This window comes from Ranitomeya imitator, chromosome 6 (genome assembly GCF_032444005.1).
Source record: "Ranitomeya imitator isolate aRanImi1 chromosome 6, aRanImi1.pri, whole genome shotgun sequence".
NCBI lineage: Eukaryota > Metazoa > Chordata > Amphibia > Anura > Dendrobatidae > Ranitomeya > Ranitomeya imitator.
In genome coordinates, this window is record NC_091287.1 from 388,363,240 (window position 1) to 388,381,472 (window position 18,233).

The 18,233-nt window shown below is 38.4% G+C and overlaps 1 protein-coding gene across 1 annotated transcript in view; it reads left to right on the forward strand.

Moving 5' to 3' along the window:
• Positions 1–5,870, forward strand: part of AKAIN1 (A-kinase anchor inhibitor 1) — a 43,477-nt gene extending 37,607 nt beyond the window's left edge. The window contains exon 3 of the mRNA XM_069731136.1: positions 2,991–5,870. Coding sequence (XP_069587237.1) covers positions 2,991–3,175 — 185 coding nt within the window. The 3' untranslated portion in view covers positions 3,176–5,870. The remainder of the gene's footprint in view (positions 1–2,990) is intronic.
• The last annotated feature ends 12,363 nt before the right edge of the window (positions 5,871–18,233 follow it).

Here is an 18,233-nt window from a genome sequence, read left to right on the forward strand (position 1 = left end):
GCGTTAGGGGTTTGGTTAGGGTTGGGATTAGGGTTAGTGGTGTGTTGGGGTTAGGTGTGTGTTGGGGTTAGGGGTGTGGTTAGAGTTGGGATTAGGGTTAGGGGTGTTCTTGGGTTAGGGGTATGGTTAGAGTTGGGATTAGGGTTAGGGGTGTGTGGAGGTTAGGGTTGGAGTGAGATTTGGGGCCCACTGTTTAGACACATCAGGGGTTCTCCAAATGCGACATGGCATCCAATCTCAATTCCAGCCAATTCTGCGTTGAAAAAGTAAAACAGTGCTCCTTCCCTTCCGAGCTCTCCCGTACACCCAAACAGGGGTTTACCCCAACACATAGGGTATCAGCGTACTCAGAACAAATTGTACAACAACTTTGGGGTCCAATTTCTCTTGTTACCCTTTTAAAAATACAAAACTGGGGGCTAAAAAATCATTTTTGTGGAAAAAAAAGATTTTTTATTTTCACAGCTCTGCTTTATAAACTGTAGTGAAACACTTGGGGGTTCAAAGTTCTCACAACACATCTAGATAAGTTCCTTATGGGGTCTACTTTCCAAAATGGTGTCACTTATGGGGAGTTTCCACTGTTTAGGCACATCGGGGCTCTCCAAACGCGACATGGCGTCCTATCTCAATTCCAGTCAATTTTACATTGAAAAGTCAAACGGCGCTCCTTCCCTTCCGAGCTCTGCCATGCGCCCAAACAGTGGTTTACCCACACATATGGGGTATCAGCGTACTCAGGACAAATTGCACAACAACTTTTGGGGGCCAATTTCTTCTGTTACCCTTGGGAAAATAAAAATTTGGGGGCGAAAATATCATTTTTGTGAAAAAATATGATTTTTTATTTTTACGGCTCTACATTATAAACTTCTGTGAAGCACTTGGTGGGTCAAAATGCTCACAACACATCTAGATAAGTTCCTTAGGGGGGGGTCTACTTTCCAAAATTATGTCACTTATGGGCGATTCTACTGTTTAGGCACATCAGGGGCTCTCCAAACGCGACATGGCGTCCTATCTCAATTCCAGCCAATTTTGCATTGAAAAGTCAAACGGCACTCCTTCCCTTCCGAGCTCTGCCATGCGCCCAAACAATGGTTCTCCCCCACATATGGAGTATCTGCGTATTCAGGACAAATTGTACAACAACTTTTGGGGTCCAATTTCTCCTGTTACCCTTGGTAAAATAAAACAAATTGTATCTGAAGTAAATTTTTTGTGAAAATAAGTTAAATGTTCATTTTTTTTAAACATTCCAAAAAATTCCTGTGAAACAACTGAAGGGTTAATAAACCTCTTGAATGTGATTTTGAGCACCTTGAGGGGTGCAGTTTTTAGAATGGTGTCACACTTTGGTATTTTCTATCATATAGACCCCTCAAAGTAACTTCAAATGTGATGTGGTCCAGTTTTTTCACAAATAAACGCAAGTAATGTCAAGGAAATTTTTCCCCTAACATGAAGTGCAATATGTCACGAGAAAACAATTTCAGAATCACCGGGATCCATGCAAGCATTCCACAGAGTTATAACCTCATAAAGGGATAGTGGTCATAATTTTAAAAATTGGCCCGGTCATTAACATGCAAACCACCCTTGGGGGTTAAGGGGTTAAGGACATAAAAATTAAAAGTTTGAAAATTGTGACATTTTAAAGTTTCACAAAATTCCAATTTTTTTTTCTACAAATAAATGTGAAATAAGTGACTTATATGTCGCAAAAACAGTCTTAGAATCACCGGGACATGTTGAAGCATTCCTGGGCTTTTACCACATAAAGTGACACTGGTCAGATTTGAAAAAATTGGCCTGGTCAGAAATGTGAAAACCGGCTCTGGTGCAAAAGGATTATCAGCAGATTCACTTCAACTGACTGAATGCAAGACGTCCAATTTTTTTATGAGCCTTGTTCCAATTTGAACCTCAAAATTGGATTAGAATAAGAAATGTGCTGAGTTTCATGCATTTCTTTCTCAGGTATATGATTTTAATGGTTTTCTGAATATATCCATTTTACTTAATCAATGGGTCCATGTGCTCTCCTATAAAAAAAAAAATCGGCAGCACAAAAACATTTGAAACAGGTGCGTGAATGTTGCCTAAGGGTCCCAACAGGACGCACATTGGAAATAACTGATTTTTGAGGGCTTTTCTAAAAATAAGGAATGCTACCAAAAATAGACAATCCCCTTTTTGAAGGAATGTGACAGCTTCCCCAAGCCCCCAAACCACCACCATGTACTTACTGCTACCATTACACCTTTTCTGCTAAGCCCATTTTGTTGTCTTATTGAGTTGTTCTTGTGCCAGAAGTAGCTGTTATAACTGTGGTAGCCATGTGCTAATTAGTGGGTATACTTGCCTCTGACAATGCACCGAAGTTTGGCAGTACGCAGTAAGCCGGGAGCAAGCTAGGTTCATTGGCATGCTGGTCATGCCCAGGGAGTCGGTAGTTACGCAGAGCTCAGACAGCCGTTTCTGCCGCCTCTGCCAATCTTGCAGATGGCTGTGTCCTTTATCACTGCAGCCTCCCTGAACAATCACATTGCTCCAATGAAGTAGGGGTGCGCATACATAGTCAGGAAGGCATAGAAATTTGAAAAGAGTTGGTAGTGGTCCCGATTTTGCTAATTATTTTACTAACCCCCCTCAGGGGAATGATAGCATGATTAGTGGGACGATTAGTCTGGGGAAAACAATGACCATATGAATATACCCCCAATGATTCTGATAACACCATAAAGTAAGGTAATAGAATGGGCTTGTTAGGAAGGGAATAAGGGTAGCAATAAATACATGGTGGTAGTTTGGAAGGTAAGAGGAAGCTGTCAGGTTCCCTTTCATTTCAAACTTACAGGTCATTCTGCTAATTTGCTGTAGCTTTGGGAATCACTGGAACTAAACTGAAAAGCTATTTGCATCATTTCATGTATATTTGATATTTTTCTTTTATTTTCTATTTTTTAATTTGAATATTTTTGTCCTAGGAGATAAACTTGGAAAAGGCCCGGAAGAAGTAAAATTGCAAAATGCGAGTAAACAGATTGTAGAAACTGTAATTTTGCAAGCAGTCCAGCAAATATCTGAAGAGGACAATAAAAAAGAAAACAATCAAGATAGAAGTGTGGGTCAAACCCTAACAACAAGAAGAGTTCATCATGAAAAGAAGTAGATGAGCATGGCTACCACTTGGCTTTAGAGAATTTTGCCTTTTCCTTAGTTACAGAACCTCTGGTAGAGTAATTGTATTCTCCAGCAAACCAAAGCTTTATTTGAATGTCATAGTTAAAAGCAATACATAGTGGATGCTTTCCTGAAACGGAAAGTACTTGCAAGCAGCATAATACAAAGAATAGCAGGTTTACCCAGAATCCTTTGCAGTAGGCGGAGCTATGCAAATCATCTCTTTCCACCCCTGTCTATCCCTAAGGTGGCTAGCATGTATGTATAGTTAAAAGCAGAACTCTGCTGTGAAACATTTCTCATTGTGTATTTGCAGAACACAACTCCCTTATGACTTTGTGCCTCTTGAAACCTTCAGAAAGAAATGAAATATCTTCAGTGTCAAGATCATGAGTTCTAGTTTGATATGGAAGACTTTCCTATCAATTGTCTGCTATACTACAAATCTAAGATATTGTGGAGTGAAATCTGAGTGCTAAAATTATAGATTTGTCATTTAAGTAATTTATTTCAAACATTGTGAATAATTTAGACAATCAAAAAATGTCTACTTTTATATACCGTATATATATTTTGCAAATTATGGACATTTTTTTCTTCTATGATTGATTTAATTAGCCCATAGCTCAAAGTAGAACAAAGCCTCATGTCAAGTTTTATCCAAAAATCTTTTAAAAAGTATTTAGCACAGGGAAAAGTATCTTTAATGAGAACTATGCCTTCTCTTCATATCATTGGATTATTAATAAATAAAGGCTTTAAATGACAATTCTTTGAAATTTAATTGCACAGTCATTTTATTTTTTTTTCTTTTCTAACAAGTTTTACATTCATTTTTAGAGAAATAGTCAAAGGGCTTTTCATATGACCTCCACAAACTAGCAAAAATGTTGGATAAGCAGGGCTTCCACCTTTGGTGCCAAAACTATTGTTAAAACAGTTCCCATAAAACAGTGCCTAATGATGAGAATCATGCAGCAGAGGTGAGACCCATTTATCAGACATTTATGACTGTATATGTTTTACCTATTTAACATGGGAAATCCCTTTTCCATATACATGATTATAAGGTTTATCCAGGGCTATTTATTTTACTTTGGAATTAAGTACTAGCCCATTGCCAAGCTTCACTGCCATAGAGCCGACATATGCTGCTCCTTATGGTGATTGAGTGGCTTCTTCTGATGTCACGTCAACAGAATACCTTGTCTTCTACTCTGCTCTACTGACAGGGTGTGACTGTCGACATCATGCTGACTACCTGCTGCCTATCAATCAGCATGACATTTGCAGTCATGCCCTGTCAACAGAGCAACCCATAAGAGGAGGCATTGATCTATTGATGTGGAGCAGTTGAATCACTGGCAGGAGAGTTCAATGACTTCTAAATCCCGGCACCTTGTAGAACAGGCAGGTAGTTAGCAGCTAACTATCAGTTAGTTCTTTGGCGCATAGTTAAAAAAAATAGTCCTGGATAAACCCTTTATTCCTTTTTCATTTTGGCGCAGATTTTGAGCACTGGTAACATGAAGTCACAATGCTCTTACTGGAAAAAGTTTGAGAAGACTGGTGGTATAACAAAGTATTGAGCATTTAAAAAAGTTTTTGTTTGCCGAACTAATAGGGATTGTATTTCCTATTCCATTCTTTTAAATATATTAATTTTTCCAATGAAGCAGGCTGCAAGTAAAATATTACCTAATATACCTGAATGTTCTAGTGATCTGTTTTGATACTCTCACATATATATCAGATGGTGATTTTTACTCTTAATAAATATGGAGTCCGGTTGCCATGGTGACATTGCCTCCCTCTGTAAGGTGATGTCATGTCTGAAAGCAGGAAGAGGTCCCCATGCCAGGTAATACACAGCATGCATCACAATTCCTGCTCCAGGCCAAACTGTATTTTTCTGCATCCCTTGCTTATTCTCCGCACGCAAACATTCACCACCACCTGAATCGCCTGTTACATCTGCCCTGGGGCCCCGCTCTACCCGTAGGGAGCTGTACCATCATTGCTGCGTCACCATCGGCCCCAGAGGACCTGAACCGCAGCGTCGGCCATCCCTTGCCGAACACCACCTTTGGCATCACAAATCAATCCCATATAACTTTCACCCCTTGCATTTTTATTGCACGCCCAGGGCCACGGAATATGGTCACGGCCCCGTGACTTCCCCAAAGAACTGTCCGACCCGGTTTTGAGTATTCCATGACCCTGGTGGGCATCGCATAAGGACATTAACTTTATTATTCATTATGCATAGTTTATATAGCACCATCATAAGAATTTTACAGGCATCATTACTGTCTCCGTTGGGGCTCACAATTTATATTCCCTATCCATATGTCTTTAGATTGTGGGAGGAAACCAGAGTACCTGGAGAAAACCCATGTAAACACGGGGGAGAACATACAAACTCCTTGCAGATGTTGTCCTTGATGGGATTTGAACACTGGACTCCAGCACTACTGAGTCACCGTGCATCCACAGCCATGACATTCAAAGGTCTTCACAGCAGCACTAGAGCCAGAAAGCTAGAAATGAGTCCTGATGCAGACTTTTAGGGATTGTATAATACTAAATATCCAACTTGCCACAAGACTGTAATATCCCTGTTTCTCTGACTTAAAGGGGATATTCTCAAGTTATAAAATTGCTTTAGTTAGACAGCATGAAAATGATCAGACTGTCCAGGGGTCAAGTTCAGAAAGTCAAGGGTTTAAATAATAGAGAATGCAGCACACAAACGCCAAAACACAAAGGATGACACAGCAATATTAAAATACAATGAAGGGAAAATAGAGTAAGGTATTCCAACATCCGAATGTAGGAGTATTTAAAACCTCACATTTTTAAAAATACTGGGAAGGGGAAGATATTAAAAACATCTCAAGTATAGGAGGTTAAAATACAATAACTGGCAAGTGTTATTTTTGCGCGAAAAATGTATTTTTTTATTTTCACTGGTCAATGTTATAAAAATCTGTGAAGCACTTGTGGGTTCAAGGTATTCACCACACCTCTAGATAAGTTCCGTGAAAGGTGTAATTTACAAGATGGCGTCACTTGTGGAGGAGTTCCATTATTTATGCACATTAGGGGCTCTGCAAACGCGACATGGCATCAGCTATCTATTCCAGACAATTATGCGCTCCAAAAGTCAGACATGCTCCTTCCCTTCCGAGCACCACTGCATGCCCAAATAGTAGTTTTCCCCTACATATGGGATATTGGCTTACTCATGTGCAATTGCACAGCACATTTTTTAGTCTATTTTCTCCTGTTACCCTTGTGAAAATGAGAAAATTGGGGCTAAAGCAACATTTTTGTGGGAAAAATTAACATTTTCATTTTCCCTTTCCACATTGCTGTAATTCCTGTGAAGCGTCTAACCGGTCTACACTTCTTCAGTGTGGTTCTGACCGTTTTGACTGTTGCTTTGGGATATTTTTTGTTACATAGGCCCCTCAAAGGCACTTCAAATATGATGTGGTCTATAAAAAATGGTTTTGTACATTCTGTTGGAAAAATGAAAAATTGCTGATAAACTTTTAGCTCTTTTAAGTTCCTAACATGAAAAAAATAAAACAATGTTTAAAAAATTACACTGATGAAAGTAGACATTAGGTAAATGTTATTTATTAGCTATTTTGTGTGGTATAACTATCTAGTTTAAGAGCATAACAATTCAACATATTCAAGATTTTTATAAATAAATGCAAATCATATCCACCACAATTTACCACTTACATGAAGCATAATATGTCATGAAAAAAACAGTCTGAGAATCACTGGGATATGTTGCAGCGTTCCAGAGTTTTTACATTCATAAATTGACTTTGGTCAAAATTGTAAGATTTTTCCTGGTCAGGAAGGTGAAAACAGATTTGGGGTGAAGGAGGTAACATCAGGACCATCTTTCATTTCCATGACTGGGAGAGCATTTACTCCACTTAGCAAGAGGAGAAAACTGTGATGTAACATAGTAACATACTGTAGTAACATAGTTAGCAAGGCCGAAAAAAGACATTTGTCCATCCAGTTCAACCTATAGTCCGTCAGAATAAATCCCCAGACCTACGTCCTTCTAAAGAACCTAATAACTGTAAGATACAATATTGTTACGTTCCAGGAAGACATCCAGGCCTCTCTTGAACCCCTTGACTGAGTGCGCCATTACCACCTCCTCAGACAAGGAATTACAGATTCTCACTGCCCTAAAAGTAAAAAATCCTCTTTATGTTGGTGGAAAAACCTTGTAGAAAGCTGCCACATCTTGGAGCGACCTGTGTCCTTCCCAGCTGTAACATTCTGCTGTAATCTTCTGGCCTACTGGCCCTGGATGGCTGGGCCCTTTTCTTAAACGTTGCGGAGCTGACCGCCCTGACTGGGCTCTATGGCCCCTACTCAGTAGAAACAGGAATACCCTCTATCTTATCCACGGTTAGCTCCACCTATATGAACTGTGTACACTATTATACCCCATCTAGTGTCCAACTTGAGGTACTTTACTCTCCTTATCTGCACAATATATAAATATATGTACATAGCAACCTTAGAGAAATATAGATATAATTATATACAAAAGTACCTTTACAGTGAAATACAGTCAACATTTATTAACATTTGAACGGGATGTGCTCAGGGTATAAAACAGTCTCTGTGTCCCCCTTTCTTTAATAATGGTTACCATTCGCATATAAAACGTTATTATATACAACATAATACTCCACGCAGACAGAAAAACACTCATATGAGGTAGTCCTTTGATTAACCAAGAGGAAAACTGTTTGTGGTCAAAGGAAGTCTCTTATTCCACAACAAAGTCTGTTTTCATGATAAAAAATAGGTGTCTGGTTCACAGTCCTCCAAGTGACAGCAGTAGTCCATTGGACCCGAGCTTATACACAACAATGGGACCTGTCTGTTAGGTCCTCAGTCCTTGGGGAGGGTGTCCCCCTTCCTTTGTCCATAGCACTGCCCTTTCTTTGCATGTGCAGTGCCTGTAACTGAAGCACAGTCTTTTGCCACAGCCGCGCACGTTCCATTCCTAGTCCAAATGCATAGTCAGTCCTGCCGTCCAGCAGGAAAAACGCCACAGGCGCAACAAAACCGGGAAAGGGTAAACATGATTCAACTACGGCCCATACTGGCCTCACTGCACCCGAGTTTGGGGGTGCAACTCTTTTGTCCACTGGGACACGGAACAGTCCCATTTACTTTCAGATTGTGCAACGAGCACTATTTGGAGAAGTTCAAAGACAAAGGACTTATGAGAAATTCACAGTTCAGCAGAATGCATCCCGTGACGCTTTATCAGCTTTCTGACTCCATGCCTGGGTTCGAGTTGACAACTCTGCAGCCGCAGATGTCTTGGGTTTCCAGGACACGGCAGAGGCAGGGTATGGCTGGGTAGTGGCCAGGGAACAGGTAGCTGTTAAGTATTAATTATTCTTATTTTTATTCTGTACCGAGCACATGGTTTCTTGCTGACACTATCAAAAGCTATTTCTGTGTATGTAGCTCAGAGTATAAGTTAACTCCATATACAGAGGACATGTGATCTGTGTTCAACATATATAAACGTCTCTTAGGAGGGTGTGGGGGCTTTTTGTCACGTAGGACGGTCACCTTCCTTCTTGCACATTCATTCTCCATGGACAACAGATGAAGAAGCAACAGCTGATAACGGAAGCCATGATGACCTTCGAACTTCACACAGACAGATGACTTTTACCATTCAGGACCTTGGGAAAGATGAGTAACAAGACAAGCACTGATATTTACACATGGACACTCTGTTCGTAACTGTTTTGCTACAATGGTGAATAAACCACTATTCTTTTATCAGAATATCATGACATTTTTCTTTTAAGAATAACGCACCTGGTTAAGTGTTGATTAGATATTTTTGCGCGATAACGATTTTTAACATTGGCCTAGCCAGCCAGTTTTGATTTTTTGTGCTATTTTTGCATGAATTTCCTTCAATCTTGCACACGGGGGAAGACAGACGAGTTCCGCTACATTGTGCAAGTTTTCAGAAATTTCACTTCAAAACTTCAAGTCACAAAGAACTCATACAAGAATCTACAAATTACGGAGACTTTAACAGGTGTCAGACGGATTGACACAAGCACTGGAAGTGCTGAAGATAGACGTGCTAAAAATAGCCGTGCTGAAGTCCGGAGCCCAGCGTTGTACAGCAAAGGGACTACAAGCTGAGATTTCAAGGTAAGACAAATGGATTTGATAAATTCATATGCTAAATCAAGTCAGATAAAATTTGTAAGTTTATACAAATCTAGCTTAGAAATATTTTGGGTCTCTTTATTTGCAGAATGCAGAATAGCGAATTTGAAATTAGATTCTAAGCTAATGTCTAGGAAAAAAGAAAAAGAGCAACTGAAAAATATTTTACATATGGTTTATGTATTTAACGAGTTTGTGACAGAGAAGTCCAAAAAAGACAGTGTAGAAAGAATTTCTAAGGAAATGGAAATTAATGATGTTCCCAAGATTGACTGTAATGGGAAGAGTGAGGAAGATGTGACACACGTGTCTGTGATGACGATGACCACCCAAAGTGACATTGACTTTGTGACACATGATGAAAAACAAGATGGAGGAAGCGTAGGAGAAACTGACAAAGATGATCTACGAGGGACAGATGTACCATTGCCCTTAAAAATAGACGACTCAGAGGCCCAACTCCAAACTAATTCTAGAAAAATCTTGCTAAAATTATGCAAAACCATTCCTGCATATGATGACAAAATCCATGTGTGCAGAAATTCAGAGATATTTGAGAGTTTTGCTGATAAGTTTGATTTGACTAATGTGCAGAGAAATCATTTGTTTAAAATTTGGATTCCGGGAAATTTTATTAGAAGATTTTCATTGAAAATACAGAATGAGGAGTTCCATGAAAATATGACTGATGTAGAAAGATTAAGAATTTTGATTTTCTGTGGATTAAAAGAAAATTATCCAGATCTTGATATTCTTCTAAAATTGAAGATTGGCCGGGAAGAATGTACGTTTACTTTTATGGCCATTTTTGAAAGGATTTATAAATTGGTCTGTACGAATTTGAATCAACAATCCATGATAAATTGTTTTGTAAACAAGTTTAAATTCTTAAATCCTGTATCTCGTGCAATTGCTTCACAGAAAGATTCTTTATACGAATGCGCAAAATCCCTTGATTTTTCTAGAAAACACGAGAATCTTGAAAGGAAAACACATTTTACTACGTTTTTGAAACCAGGCAGAATTCAATCTTATCAAAAGCCAAAATCAAAATCTTCAAATCTGATCCAAAATCAAATCTATGAAGTACGAAGAAAATTACATATTTGTTACAAACCCTATGAAACGATTCAGGAATCTATCAAAGAAATTCCTTTGGGTTAAAATCTGAAGGCTCAGATCTGTCGGAAATTGACAGATGGAAGCAGGTGTGCAACAGCATAGGGAGCAAGCTGAACACTCCGTTTTCACAGCTCATAAGACTAAAGATGGCAGTTTTAGATTTTCAACAAATTATCAACAGAGAGGTAAATTTTGGGATAGGGATTGGCTAAAAATGTAATTACTGGTATATTATATGATGAGTTATACAATGTATTATTTATTAATGTAATTATTCTATTTCAATATAATTCTGCAGTTACACATATTTATATAATATACAGTAAATACTCTAGTATATTTGTATAAGTAGAGATTATTTTAACTGCATTTTTATATATATAGTGAAATAATTAAAATTTAGTCCAGTAATGATATTTAGAATTACAATTAAATACATTTATTAAATATATACATATGTATAAGATATCTAAATTATTTTGTTTTGAAATAAATATGAAATTAACCTTTATCTTTCATTTTCCCTTAGAATTTTACTTTCAAAGCGAGGATTGAACAAAAAATACCTGTTTCATGAATTTATGTCTTATTCACACAGGAAGTTATATTAACTGCATGATTTTTATATATTTAACACTTAAAAATAAATAATATAAAAACAACCTAAAAATGTGTGTACTACAAGTTTTTCTGTAACATTATGTTTTTTCCACTGCATGGTGCATGATGTGACAACTGTGAGTTAAGGGATATCATATAGCCTTGTTTTTTAGTTTTAGGAATTTTCCTCAGCCTTTACTTGCAAATGGATTCCTGTATCGAAATAGCGTTGGAACATTCAACTCGGGTTTCTTGTAAATGGAGGAGTCTTTTCTATAGGTTAAAACATACTGTTAGATAATATTTGGGGAATATTCAAAGGAATATTAGAATACTAAATTTAATAGATTACAATGCGCATTGATTAATAATTAGGATACAATATTTTGGGTTAATATATGTGTATTCTTTGTATGTGGAATATATATTGTGAACATCTATGTGAGTCACAGTTTGAGTGACAGGTGACGGATGAGAGCAGCTGCTGAGTGAATTTGACAAAAAAGTGACCAGAGCGTGGTATGTGGAATGTGGAATGTGTATGCACAGTTTGACAGAGGCCTTATGATTCATGGTATGTCGAATAAAAAAAAAAAAAAACTTTGTGTTTAATTTAATAATAGCATTCAGTTAAATTATTAGAATATTAAGATATATTTAAATATTATTATTCAACATATATTTCTTGAGTGATTATTATTTAATAAGTACAATAATACATCAATATGATTTTTCTAGAAAACCTACATTTAGAATAATTTTTCCAAATTATAATTTTATGATATTCAGTGTTTTTTATGGTTACATAGATGAGTACACATCTTCAAACAAATATATGGCACAAGTTGATATGACAGTTATAAAAAGAATTATTTTTCACTTGGGTTTTTACAAATTAATTTTTTCACAAAATAATATTTTTTGATATTAAGGGGGATATGTGTTTTTGATCCTGATCACATCATCACATTTCATCAATACCTCTTCTTCACACATTTTAATAAAGAAGAAATATTAATAAGGTACTATTGGGTACAATAACAATAAATATTATAAATGTCAGTTTTTTTCTCTAATGAAGGGTATTGTATGCAAAGTTGCATAATTTCAATATTTTGGTGATCCAAGGTTATGACAACATCTACATGAGGAAAATATTAAGGAAATGTGTTACTGAGACATAATCTCAGCATTTGTCATCAACATCTAAAGGTCTTATTCTTATTTCTTATTCTCATTTTTATTTTTAATTTTTCATTTTTTTCATCAACAAATGAAGGCCTTATTTTAATTTTTAATTTTTTCTTCATTTTTATTTTTCATTTTTATTTTTCATCAAGGAAAAATCAATATTTAATAAAGTAATGTCTACAAGCATATTGCTTTATCAAATATAGTGATCATATGGTTTCATTATATAAGAAAATTTCAATTCTGAGTTAAATACAACAATTCTTTCACTCATTCATTCATTCATTCATTCATATATATATTCTTATTTTGGTTCATGACTATACATACTTACATATTATTGGTCTACTGAACATAAATTAATAAAGTTTTAATACTAAATATCAGCACTTGTTACATAAAAGACACACTGACATCTATGGGTTCAAAAAGAAATTACACCTATGACATAAAAATGTCCAATCACATGAAGAATATGGTTAATAATGTATTATCATTTATTATTATTATTTTATTTTTCCAAATATGAATTCCATATTATTATTCTGATAAAATGATTATATGGATATTATTGATTGCTATGGTACGCTGTGATATTATAAGTTAGGGAAATTACCAGATTTGGTATAGAATAGGGAATGAAGACTTCAATCAAGATATTGACGTTAAGTTAATAAAGACATTTCATTTTTCTAAATTCAATTGATTCTAAAAAGTCGCAAGAAGAAAAGCCGTTATCCAGAAGTTCCACAAGGTAACAATGCTCTGATTTCTGAGTAATAATAGACTGTGTCAAATACAATTCATGTCACTACTGACAACAACTACAGCATCCATCACTGACAACTGAGTACAGTATCAAAGATGAACTGTGTTATTACGTTCTTATCACGTTCCAGTGGTTTCCTATCACCTATAAGACTTCCATGAAAGCTGGTGAACACTCAGGTAATTGTCAGGACGCAACAACCCTGACATTTGTCCTGTGCACTAAGGACTGGTTATGGTGCTATGTTTGGCAAGGAAGAGTCAATGTAACCCTTGCTGTGCTGACCAAAGACGTCGCACCTGTCCCAAGACCAGTGCGGATGATATGAGGATTCCAGATGATTTCCAAGGCGAGCCAATGTAAGTCCAGGTTTCTAAAGGTGACACTGCACAGATATTAAAGCGACATTTCATCTATGAACTTTGTTTTCTTATCAACATTTGAATTTATGGACTTTGATTGACACATGACACACAGTCTCTACATACCTACATGCTATCATCTATTACAAAAGACTTATAATAAAGATTGTTTTAAAAGAACCAAGAAGACATCAATATGAAGACCAGATGACATCAGACCTGAGATGCTTCAAGTAGATATAGGGAAGTATAATTATATAATTTTATATGAATATTAGTCACGGCCTACCATAACATGAATCTACATATCATTATATTATTGAGAACATATAACAATATTATTATTGATATTATTATTACATTATTTTGCCAAAGAAGAAAGAAGATCTAATTAATATTATTAATTTGAGGGTTCCAATCAATGTCTGTCACCCTCAAAAGGGGGAATTGTTAAATATTAATTATTCTTATTTTTATTCTGTACCGAGCACATGGTTTCTTGCTGACACTATCAAAAGCTATTTCTGTGTATGTAGCTCAGAGTATAAGTTAACTCCATATACAGAGGACATGTGATCTGTGTTGAACATATATAAACGTCTCTTAGGAGGGTGTGGGGGCTTTTTGTCCCGTAGGACGGTCACCTCCCTTCTTGCACATTCATTCTCCATGGACAACAGATGAAGAAGCAACAGCTGATAACGGAAGCCATGATGACCTTCGAACTTCACATAGACAGATGACTTTTACCATTCAGGACCTTGGGAAAGATGAGTAACAAGACAAGCACTGATATTTACACATGGACACTCTGTTCGCAACTGTTTTGCTGCAATGGTGAATAAACCACTATTCTTTTATCAGAATATCATGACATTTTTCTTTTAAGAATAACGCACCTGGTTAAGTCTTGATTAGATACTTTTGTGCGATAACGATTTTTAACAGTAGCCGACTGAGCCTGTTCCGGGCCCGCACACAGCTCTAAATCAGTTTCTAACCGCAGACTTACGGCCGCAGCATAATATCCGTGAGGGCCATCCTCATTGTAAAAATTGACCCAATCTCCCTCCTGTAAGGGTCTGCCAAAATTCATGGAGGTGGCATTTACGTACACTTTTGCGTTGATCTCCATCTCTCGTATGAAACTGTAGCCCCGGTCTACATCTATGTACACCAGCTACCCATTGGTGCGATGTCCAACCATAGCGCCCCCACCTGGTTGGTGCAGCTCTGCCCACACCTCCTTCTCCCGCTGTTTCTTGTGCAGGATGACCTCTTCAATCCAGTCAGCCTGCCTGGGGTAAGGGAAGGACCCCCCGACTGCTGAAGGGGACGAGACGAGCCAAGGGTCAAGATGCTGCTGAGTGCGGGTCTGCTTTCTGGGGTCTGGGGCCGAGGATCACTCACCACTGCCTACAGTATCCTGGCTGCATCCATCCCGTGACTGTCGGGTCCCTCCGCTGCTGCAGCCGTGCACTCCGACCAGTACTCCATTTCTGGCCCGGGCTCCTCCAGGGTGGTCGCTGCTTCCAGTTCTCCAGCCTCGAACTCCCATTGATGATGTTCCGGCTCCCGATGATGGTGTTCTGGCTCCGGAAGCAGCCAGGACCACTCCTCCGCAGGTCTAGGGAAATGGTGAGTCCAAAACTAATTGGTGACTCCCCTCTGTCGTCCAGGTCGGGTCTTCTCCTCTTCTTGCTGCCACTGCCATTCCACCCAACCTATGCCTCTGCAGTATAGAGGAAAACCGCGTACACTATCCGGAAATGGTGCTTTAGTAGGGTCCAAAGCCATATATAATGAAAGATAAACTTAGGCACTCAACTTAAATGGAGTTTTTTGTAATTTATTATAGTCATCAAAATAAATGTTTCGGCCTCAATGCTTGGCCTTCTTCAGTAACTACATACAAAAGAGAGTGTATTTACAAAATATAACAAAACTGTTGGTCAACCGACATATAGGCAGTGTATAACAAAATAAAGTATATACAAAGAATGGGGGAAGGGGAGAGGGAGGAGAGATATATTTAACAATAAGGCCTAATAGTATTTAGGATACCTAGAAAGCAGGGAAATTAACGTATTATGCTCAGACAAAATGCACCCAACGAACAATCGGTACAGCTGGAATATGCACCCAAGACAAAATGAACCCCATTAATAGACAAGGTAAGCTTGTTTAATTGTCAGCATACCAATTTCCATAAGGAAGATATAGAAGCGTCCCTTGGACGTGATGTGGGATGTACGGCACTAGTGCTGTAATAAGGTGATACAATTCAGTAACTCTGATTGCCCATATACAGTGTACTATATGGAGTGCATAGGTAGCCGCAAAATAGAAGGTAAGATTACCAGTATGAGCTGCTCTAGGTAATGAAGTCCGGGTTATAGTGTCCACAGCTAGTTATCTGCAAGGAAATGTGATGGGTCCTTATACAGCAGGTTCCAGAGGAAAATGTGAGCGGTAGTGTCACAGTAAATAATGGCAGCATTAACTCACCAAGAGACCGGTGCCGGCTTGTGCTAGTGCAACGCGGTATCCACCGCTAGTCTGCAATAGTCAGCAGGACGTGACGTGCTTAAGTGCAGGATGGGCGGAACTAAACCGGTCATGTGATCGGCATAGCTGTTCAGAAAAAAAAAAGCAGTGACGTGTGCACGAATGGTCCATCGCTGCCGGTGCCGTGTCTCACAATGGCACCACGCAGCTGCACAAGCGGTTTTCTTCTGGGCCCCACCCGTTCCAAGTTGGGGTCGCTTCAGGCCACTTCACTCACTTCTCTGCACTCTGTTGGAGAGGGCGAGGCCTTCTTCTTATCCGCACCCACCATGAGCGGACCTGGGGATATCGCCACCCGGATTTTTGTGCCATCTCTGAGTTGGTATGCCCATGAGGGGTGGGATCAAAGTTGTCATTCTCCATTTTGGCACCATTATCTGCCATCTTTATAGCCAACATCTTGGTCACACATACAGTGTCAGTCACATCCATAGTTTCAGTCACATTCAATGCTTTAGTCACATACAAGGTATCAGTATCTTCATTTTTCACAGCATTCTCTTCATCTTTCATGGTATTCTCACGTCGCAAGGCTGTGGGTTCCTGCCACACTACGCCAAGTGTGAGGGGCGCCAGGGCCATAGTCGTGGCTGACATGTATTGCTCAATGGCGCCCTGGTTGCCCATCACATAAATACAATGTCCCTTTTTTGACATACCTTCTGCTTCACCCTCTGCACCATCTGGGGCCCATCGGGGCTGCTGAAGTTCTGCTGCTGGCGGTATTACGCACAAAGAGACAGTGTCCAACTCCAACTTTAAATGGAGAACTTTTCTTGTTTTCAATTGCAGCACGTCTGCATCAGTTACAGCATCAACACAGAGCTCGCTACCATTCACATCCTTCACATTCCCTGTGCTCCTTTCTATGTCCTTCAGTTTGTACCCGGTTTGTCCCATCTCAACCGGTACTGCAGCGTCCTCCCTGTTCAGCCTCACTATGTTCAGGTTTCCCTTGTCTGTTTCACACCAGACAGGAGTTCATCTGCCCTTGTAGAAAGCTGCCACATCTTGGAGCGACCTGTGTCCTTCCCAGCTGTAACATTCTTCTGTGAACTTCTGACCCACTGGAACTGGATGGCTGGGCTCTTTTCTTAAACTTTGCGGAGCTGACCGCACTGACTAGGCTCTATGGCCCCTACTGATTAGAAACAGGAAAACCCTCTATCTTATCCACGGTTAACTCCTCCTATACAGTATAAACTATGTACATTATTATACTCCATTTAGTGTCCAACTTGAGGTACTGTACTCTCCCTATCAACATAATATATAAATATTTGTACATAGCAGCCTTAGAAAAATATAGATATAATTATATACAAAAGTACAATTACAGTGAAATACAGTCAACATTTCCAACGTTTGAACGGGATATGCTCGAGGTATAAAACAGTCTGTGACCCCCTTACATAGGTTCCCATTTAAAAGAGGTCACCTTGTCAATGGGAGACAGACTCACACAGTTTGATCAAAATGTTTGCCAAGAACCTCACATTTCTTTTGTATGTAGCAATAATGCATTTCATGTATCCAGTGTGCAAAGTGCTGTAGCATTTATGATTACATTAACATACTGCAGCCAGATGTGTGTACACCTGGATATCTATTTAACTCTATAGGAAATGCTTACTACTTTTGTTTTTCTCTTTTGAAAATTCATCATAGCTGACATGGTTCTATGAAAACAAAAGTCATTATAGGGCATTAACCCCTTTCTGATGGGGCTATTTCCACATAGCCATGTGAGTTCTTGCTTTTTCAGGATGAGTTGAACTTTTGAATTATACCATTTATTTTATCAAGTGATGCAGTGAACAGTTCGTTGAAATTGCAAAAAAGTGCAATTCCACAATAAACACACACAATAAGTTTTTTGTGTTTTTTTGTTTTCCATGTTTGCTGTACTGTAAAACTGACCTGGCAATATGAATTTCCATGTCAGTACGATTACGCAAATACCAAACTTGTATAGCTTTTTTTTATTTAAGTGGTGAAAACAAATGTGCTTTTGTCGCCATTTTCCGAGACTCGTAACAATTTCAATTTCTGAGATATGGGCCCGTGTGAGGGCTTACTTTTTTGCGCTCTGAGCTGACGTTTTTACTGATTTTGTGGAAGATATGATATTTTGATTGCCTCTTATGACATTTTATTGCAATGTTGTAGCAGTGCAA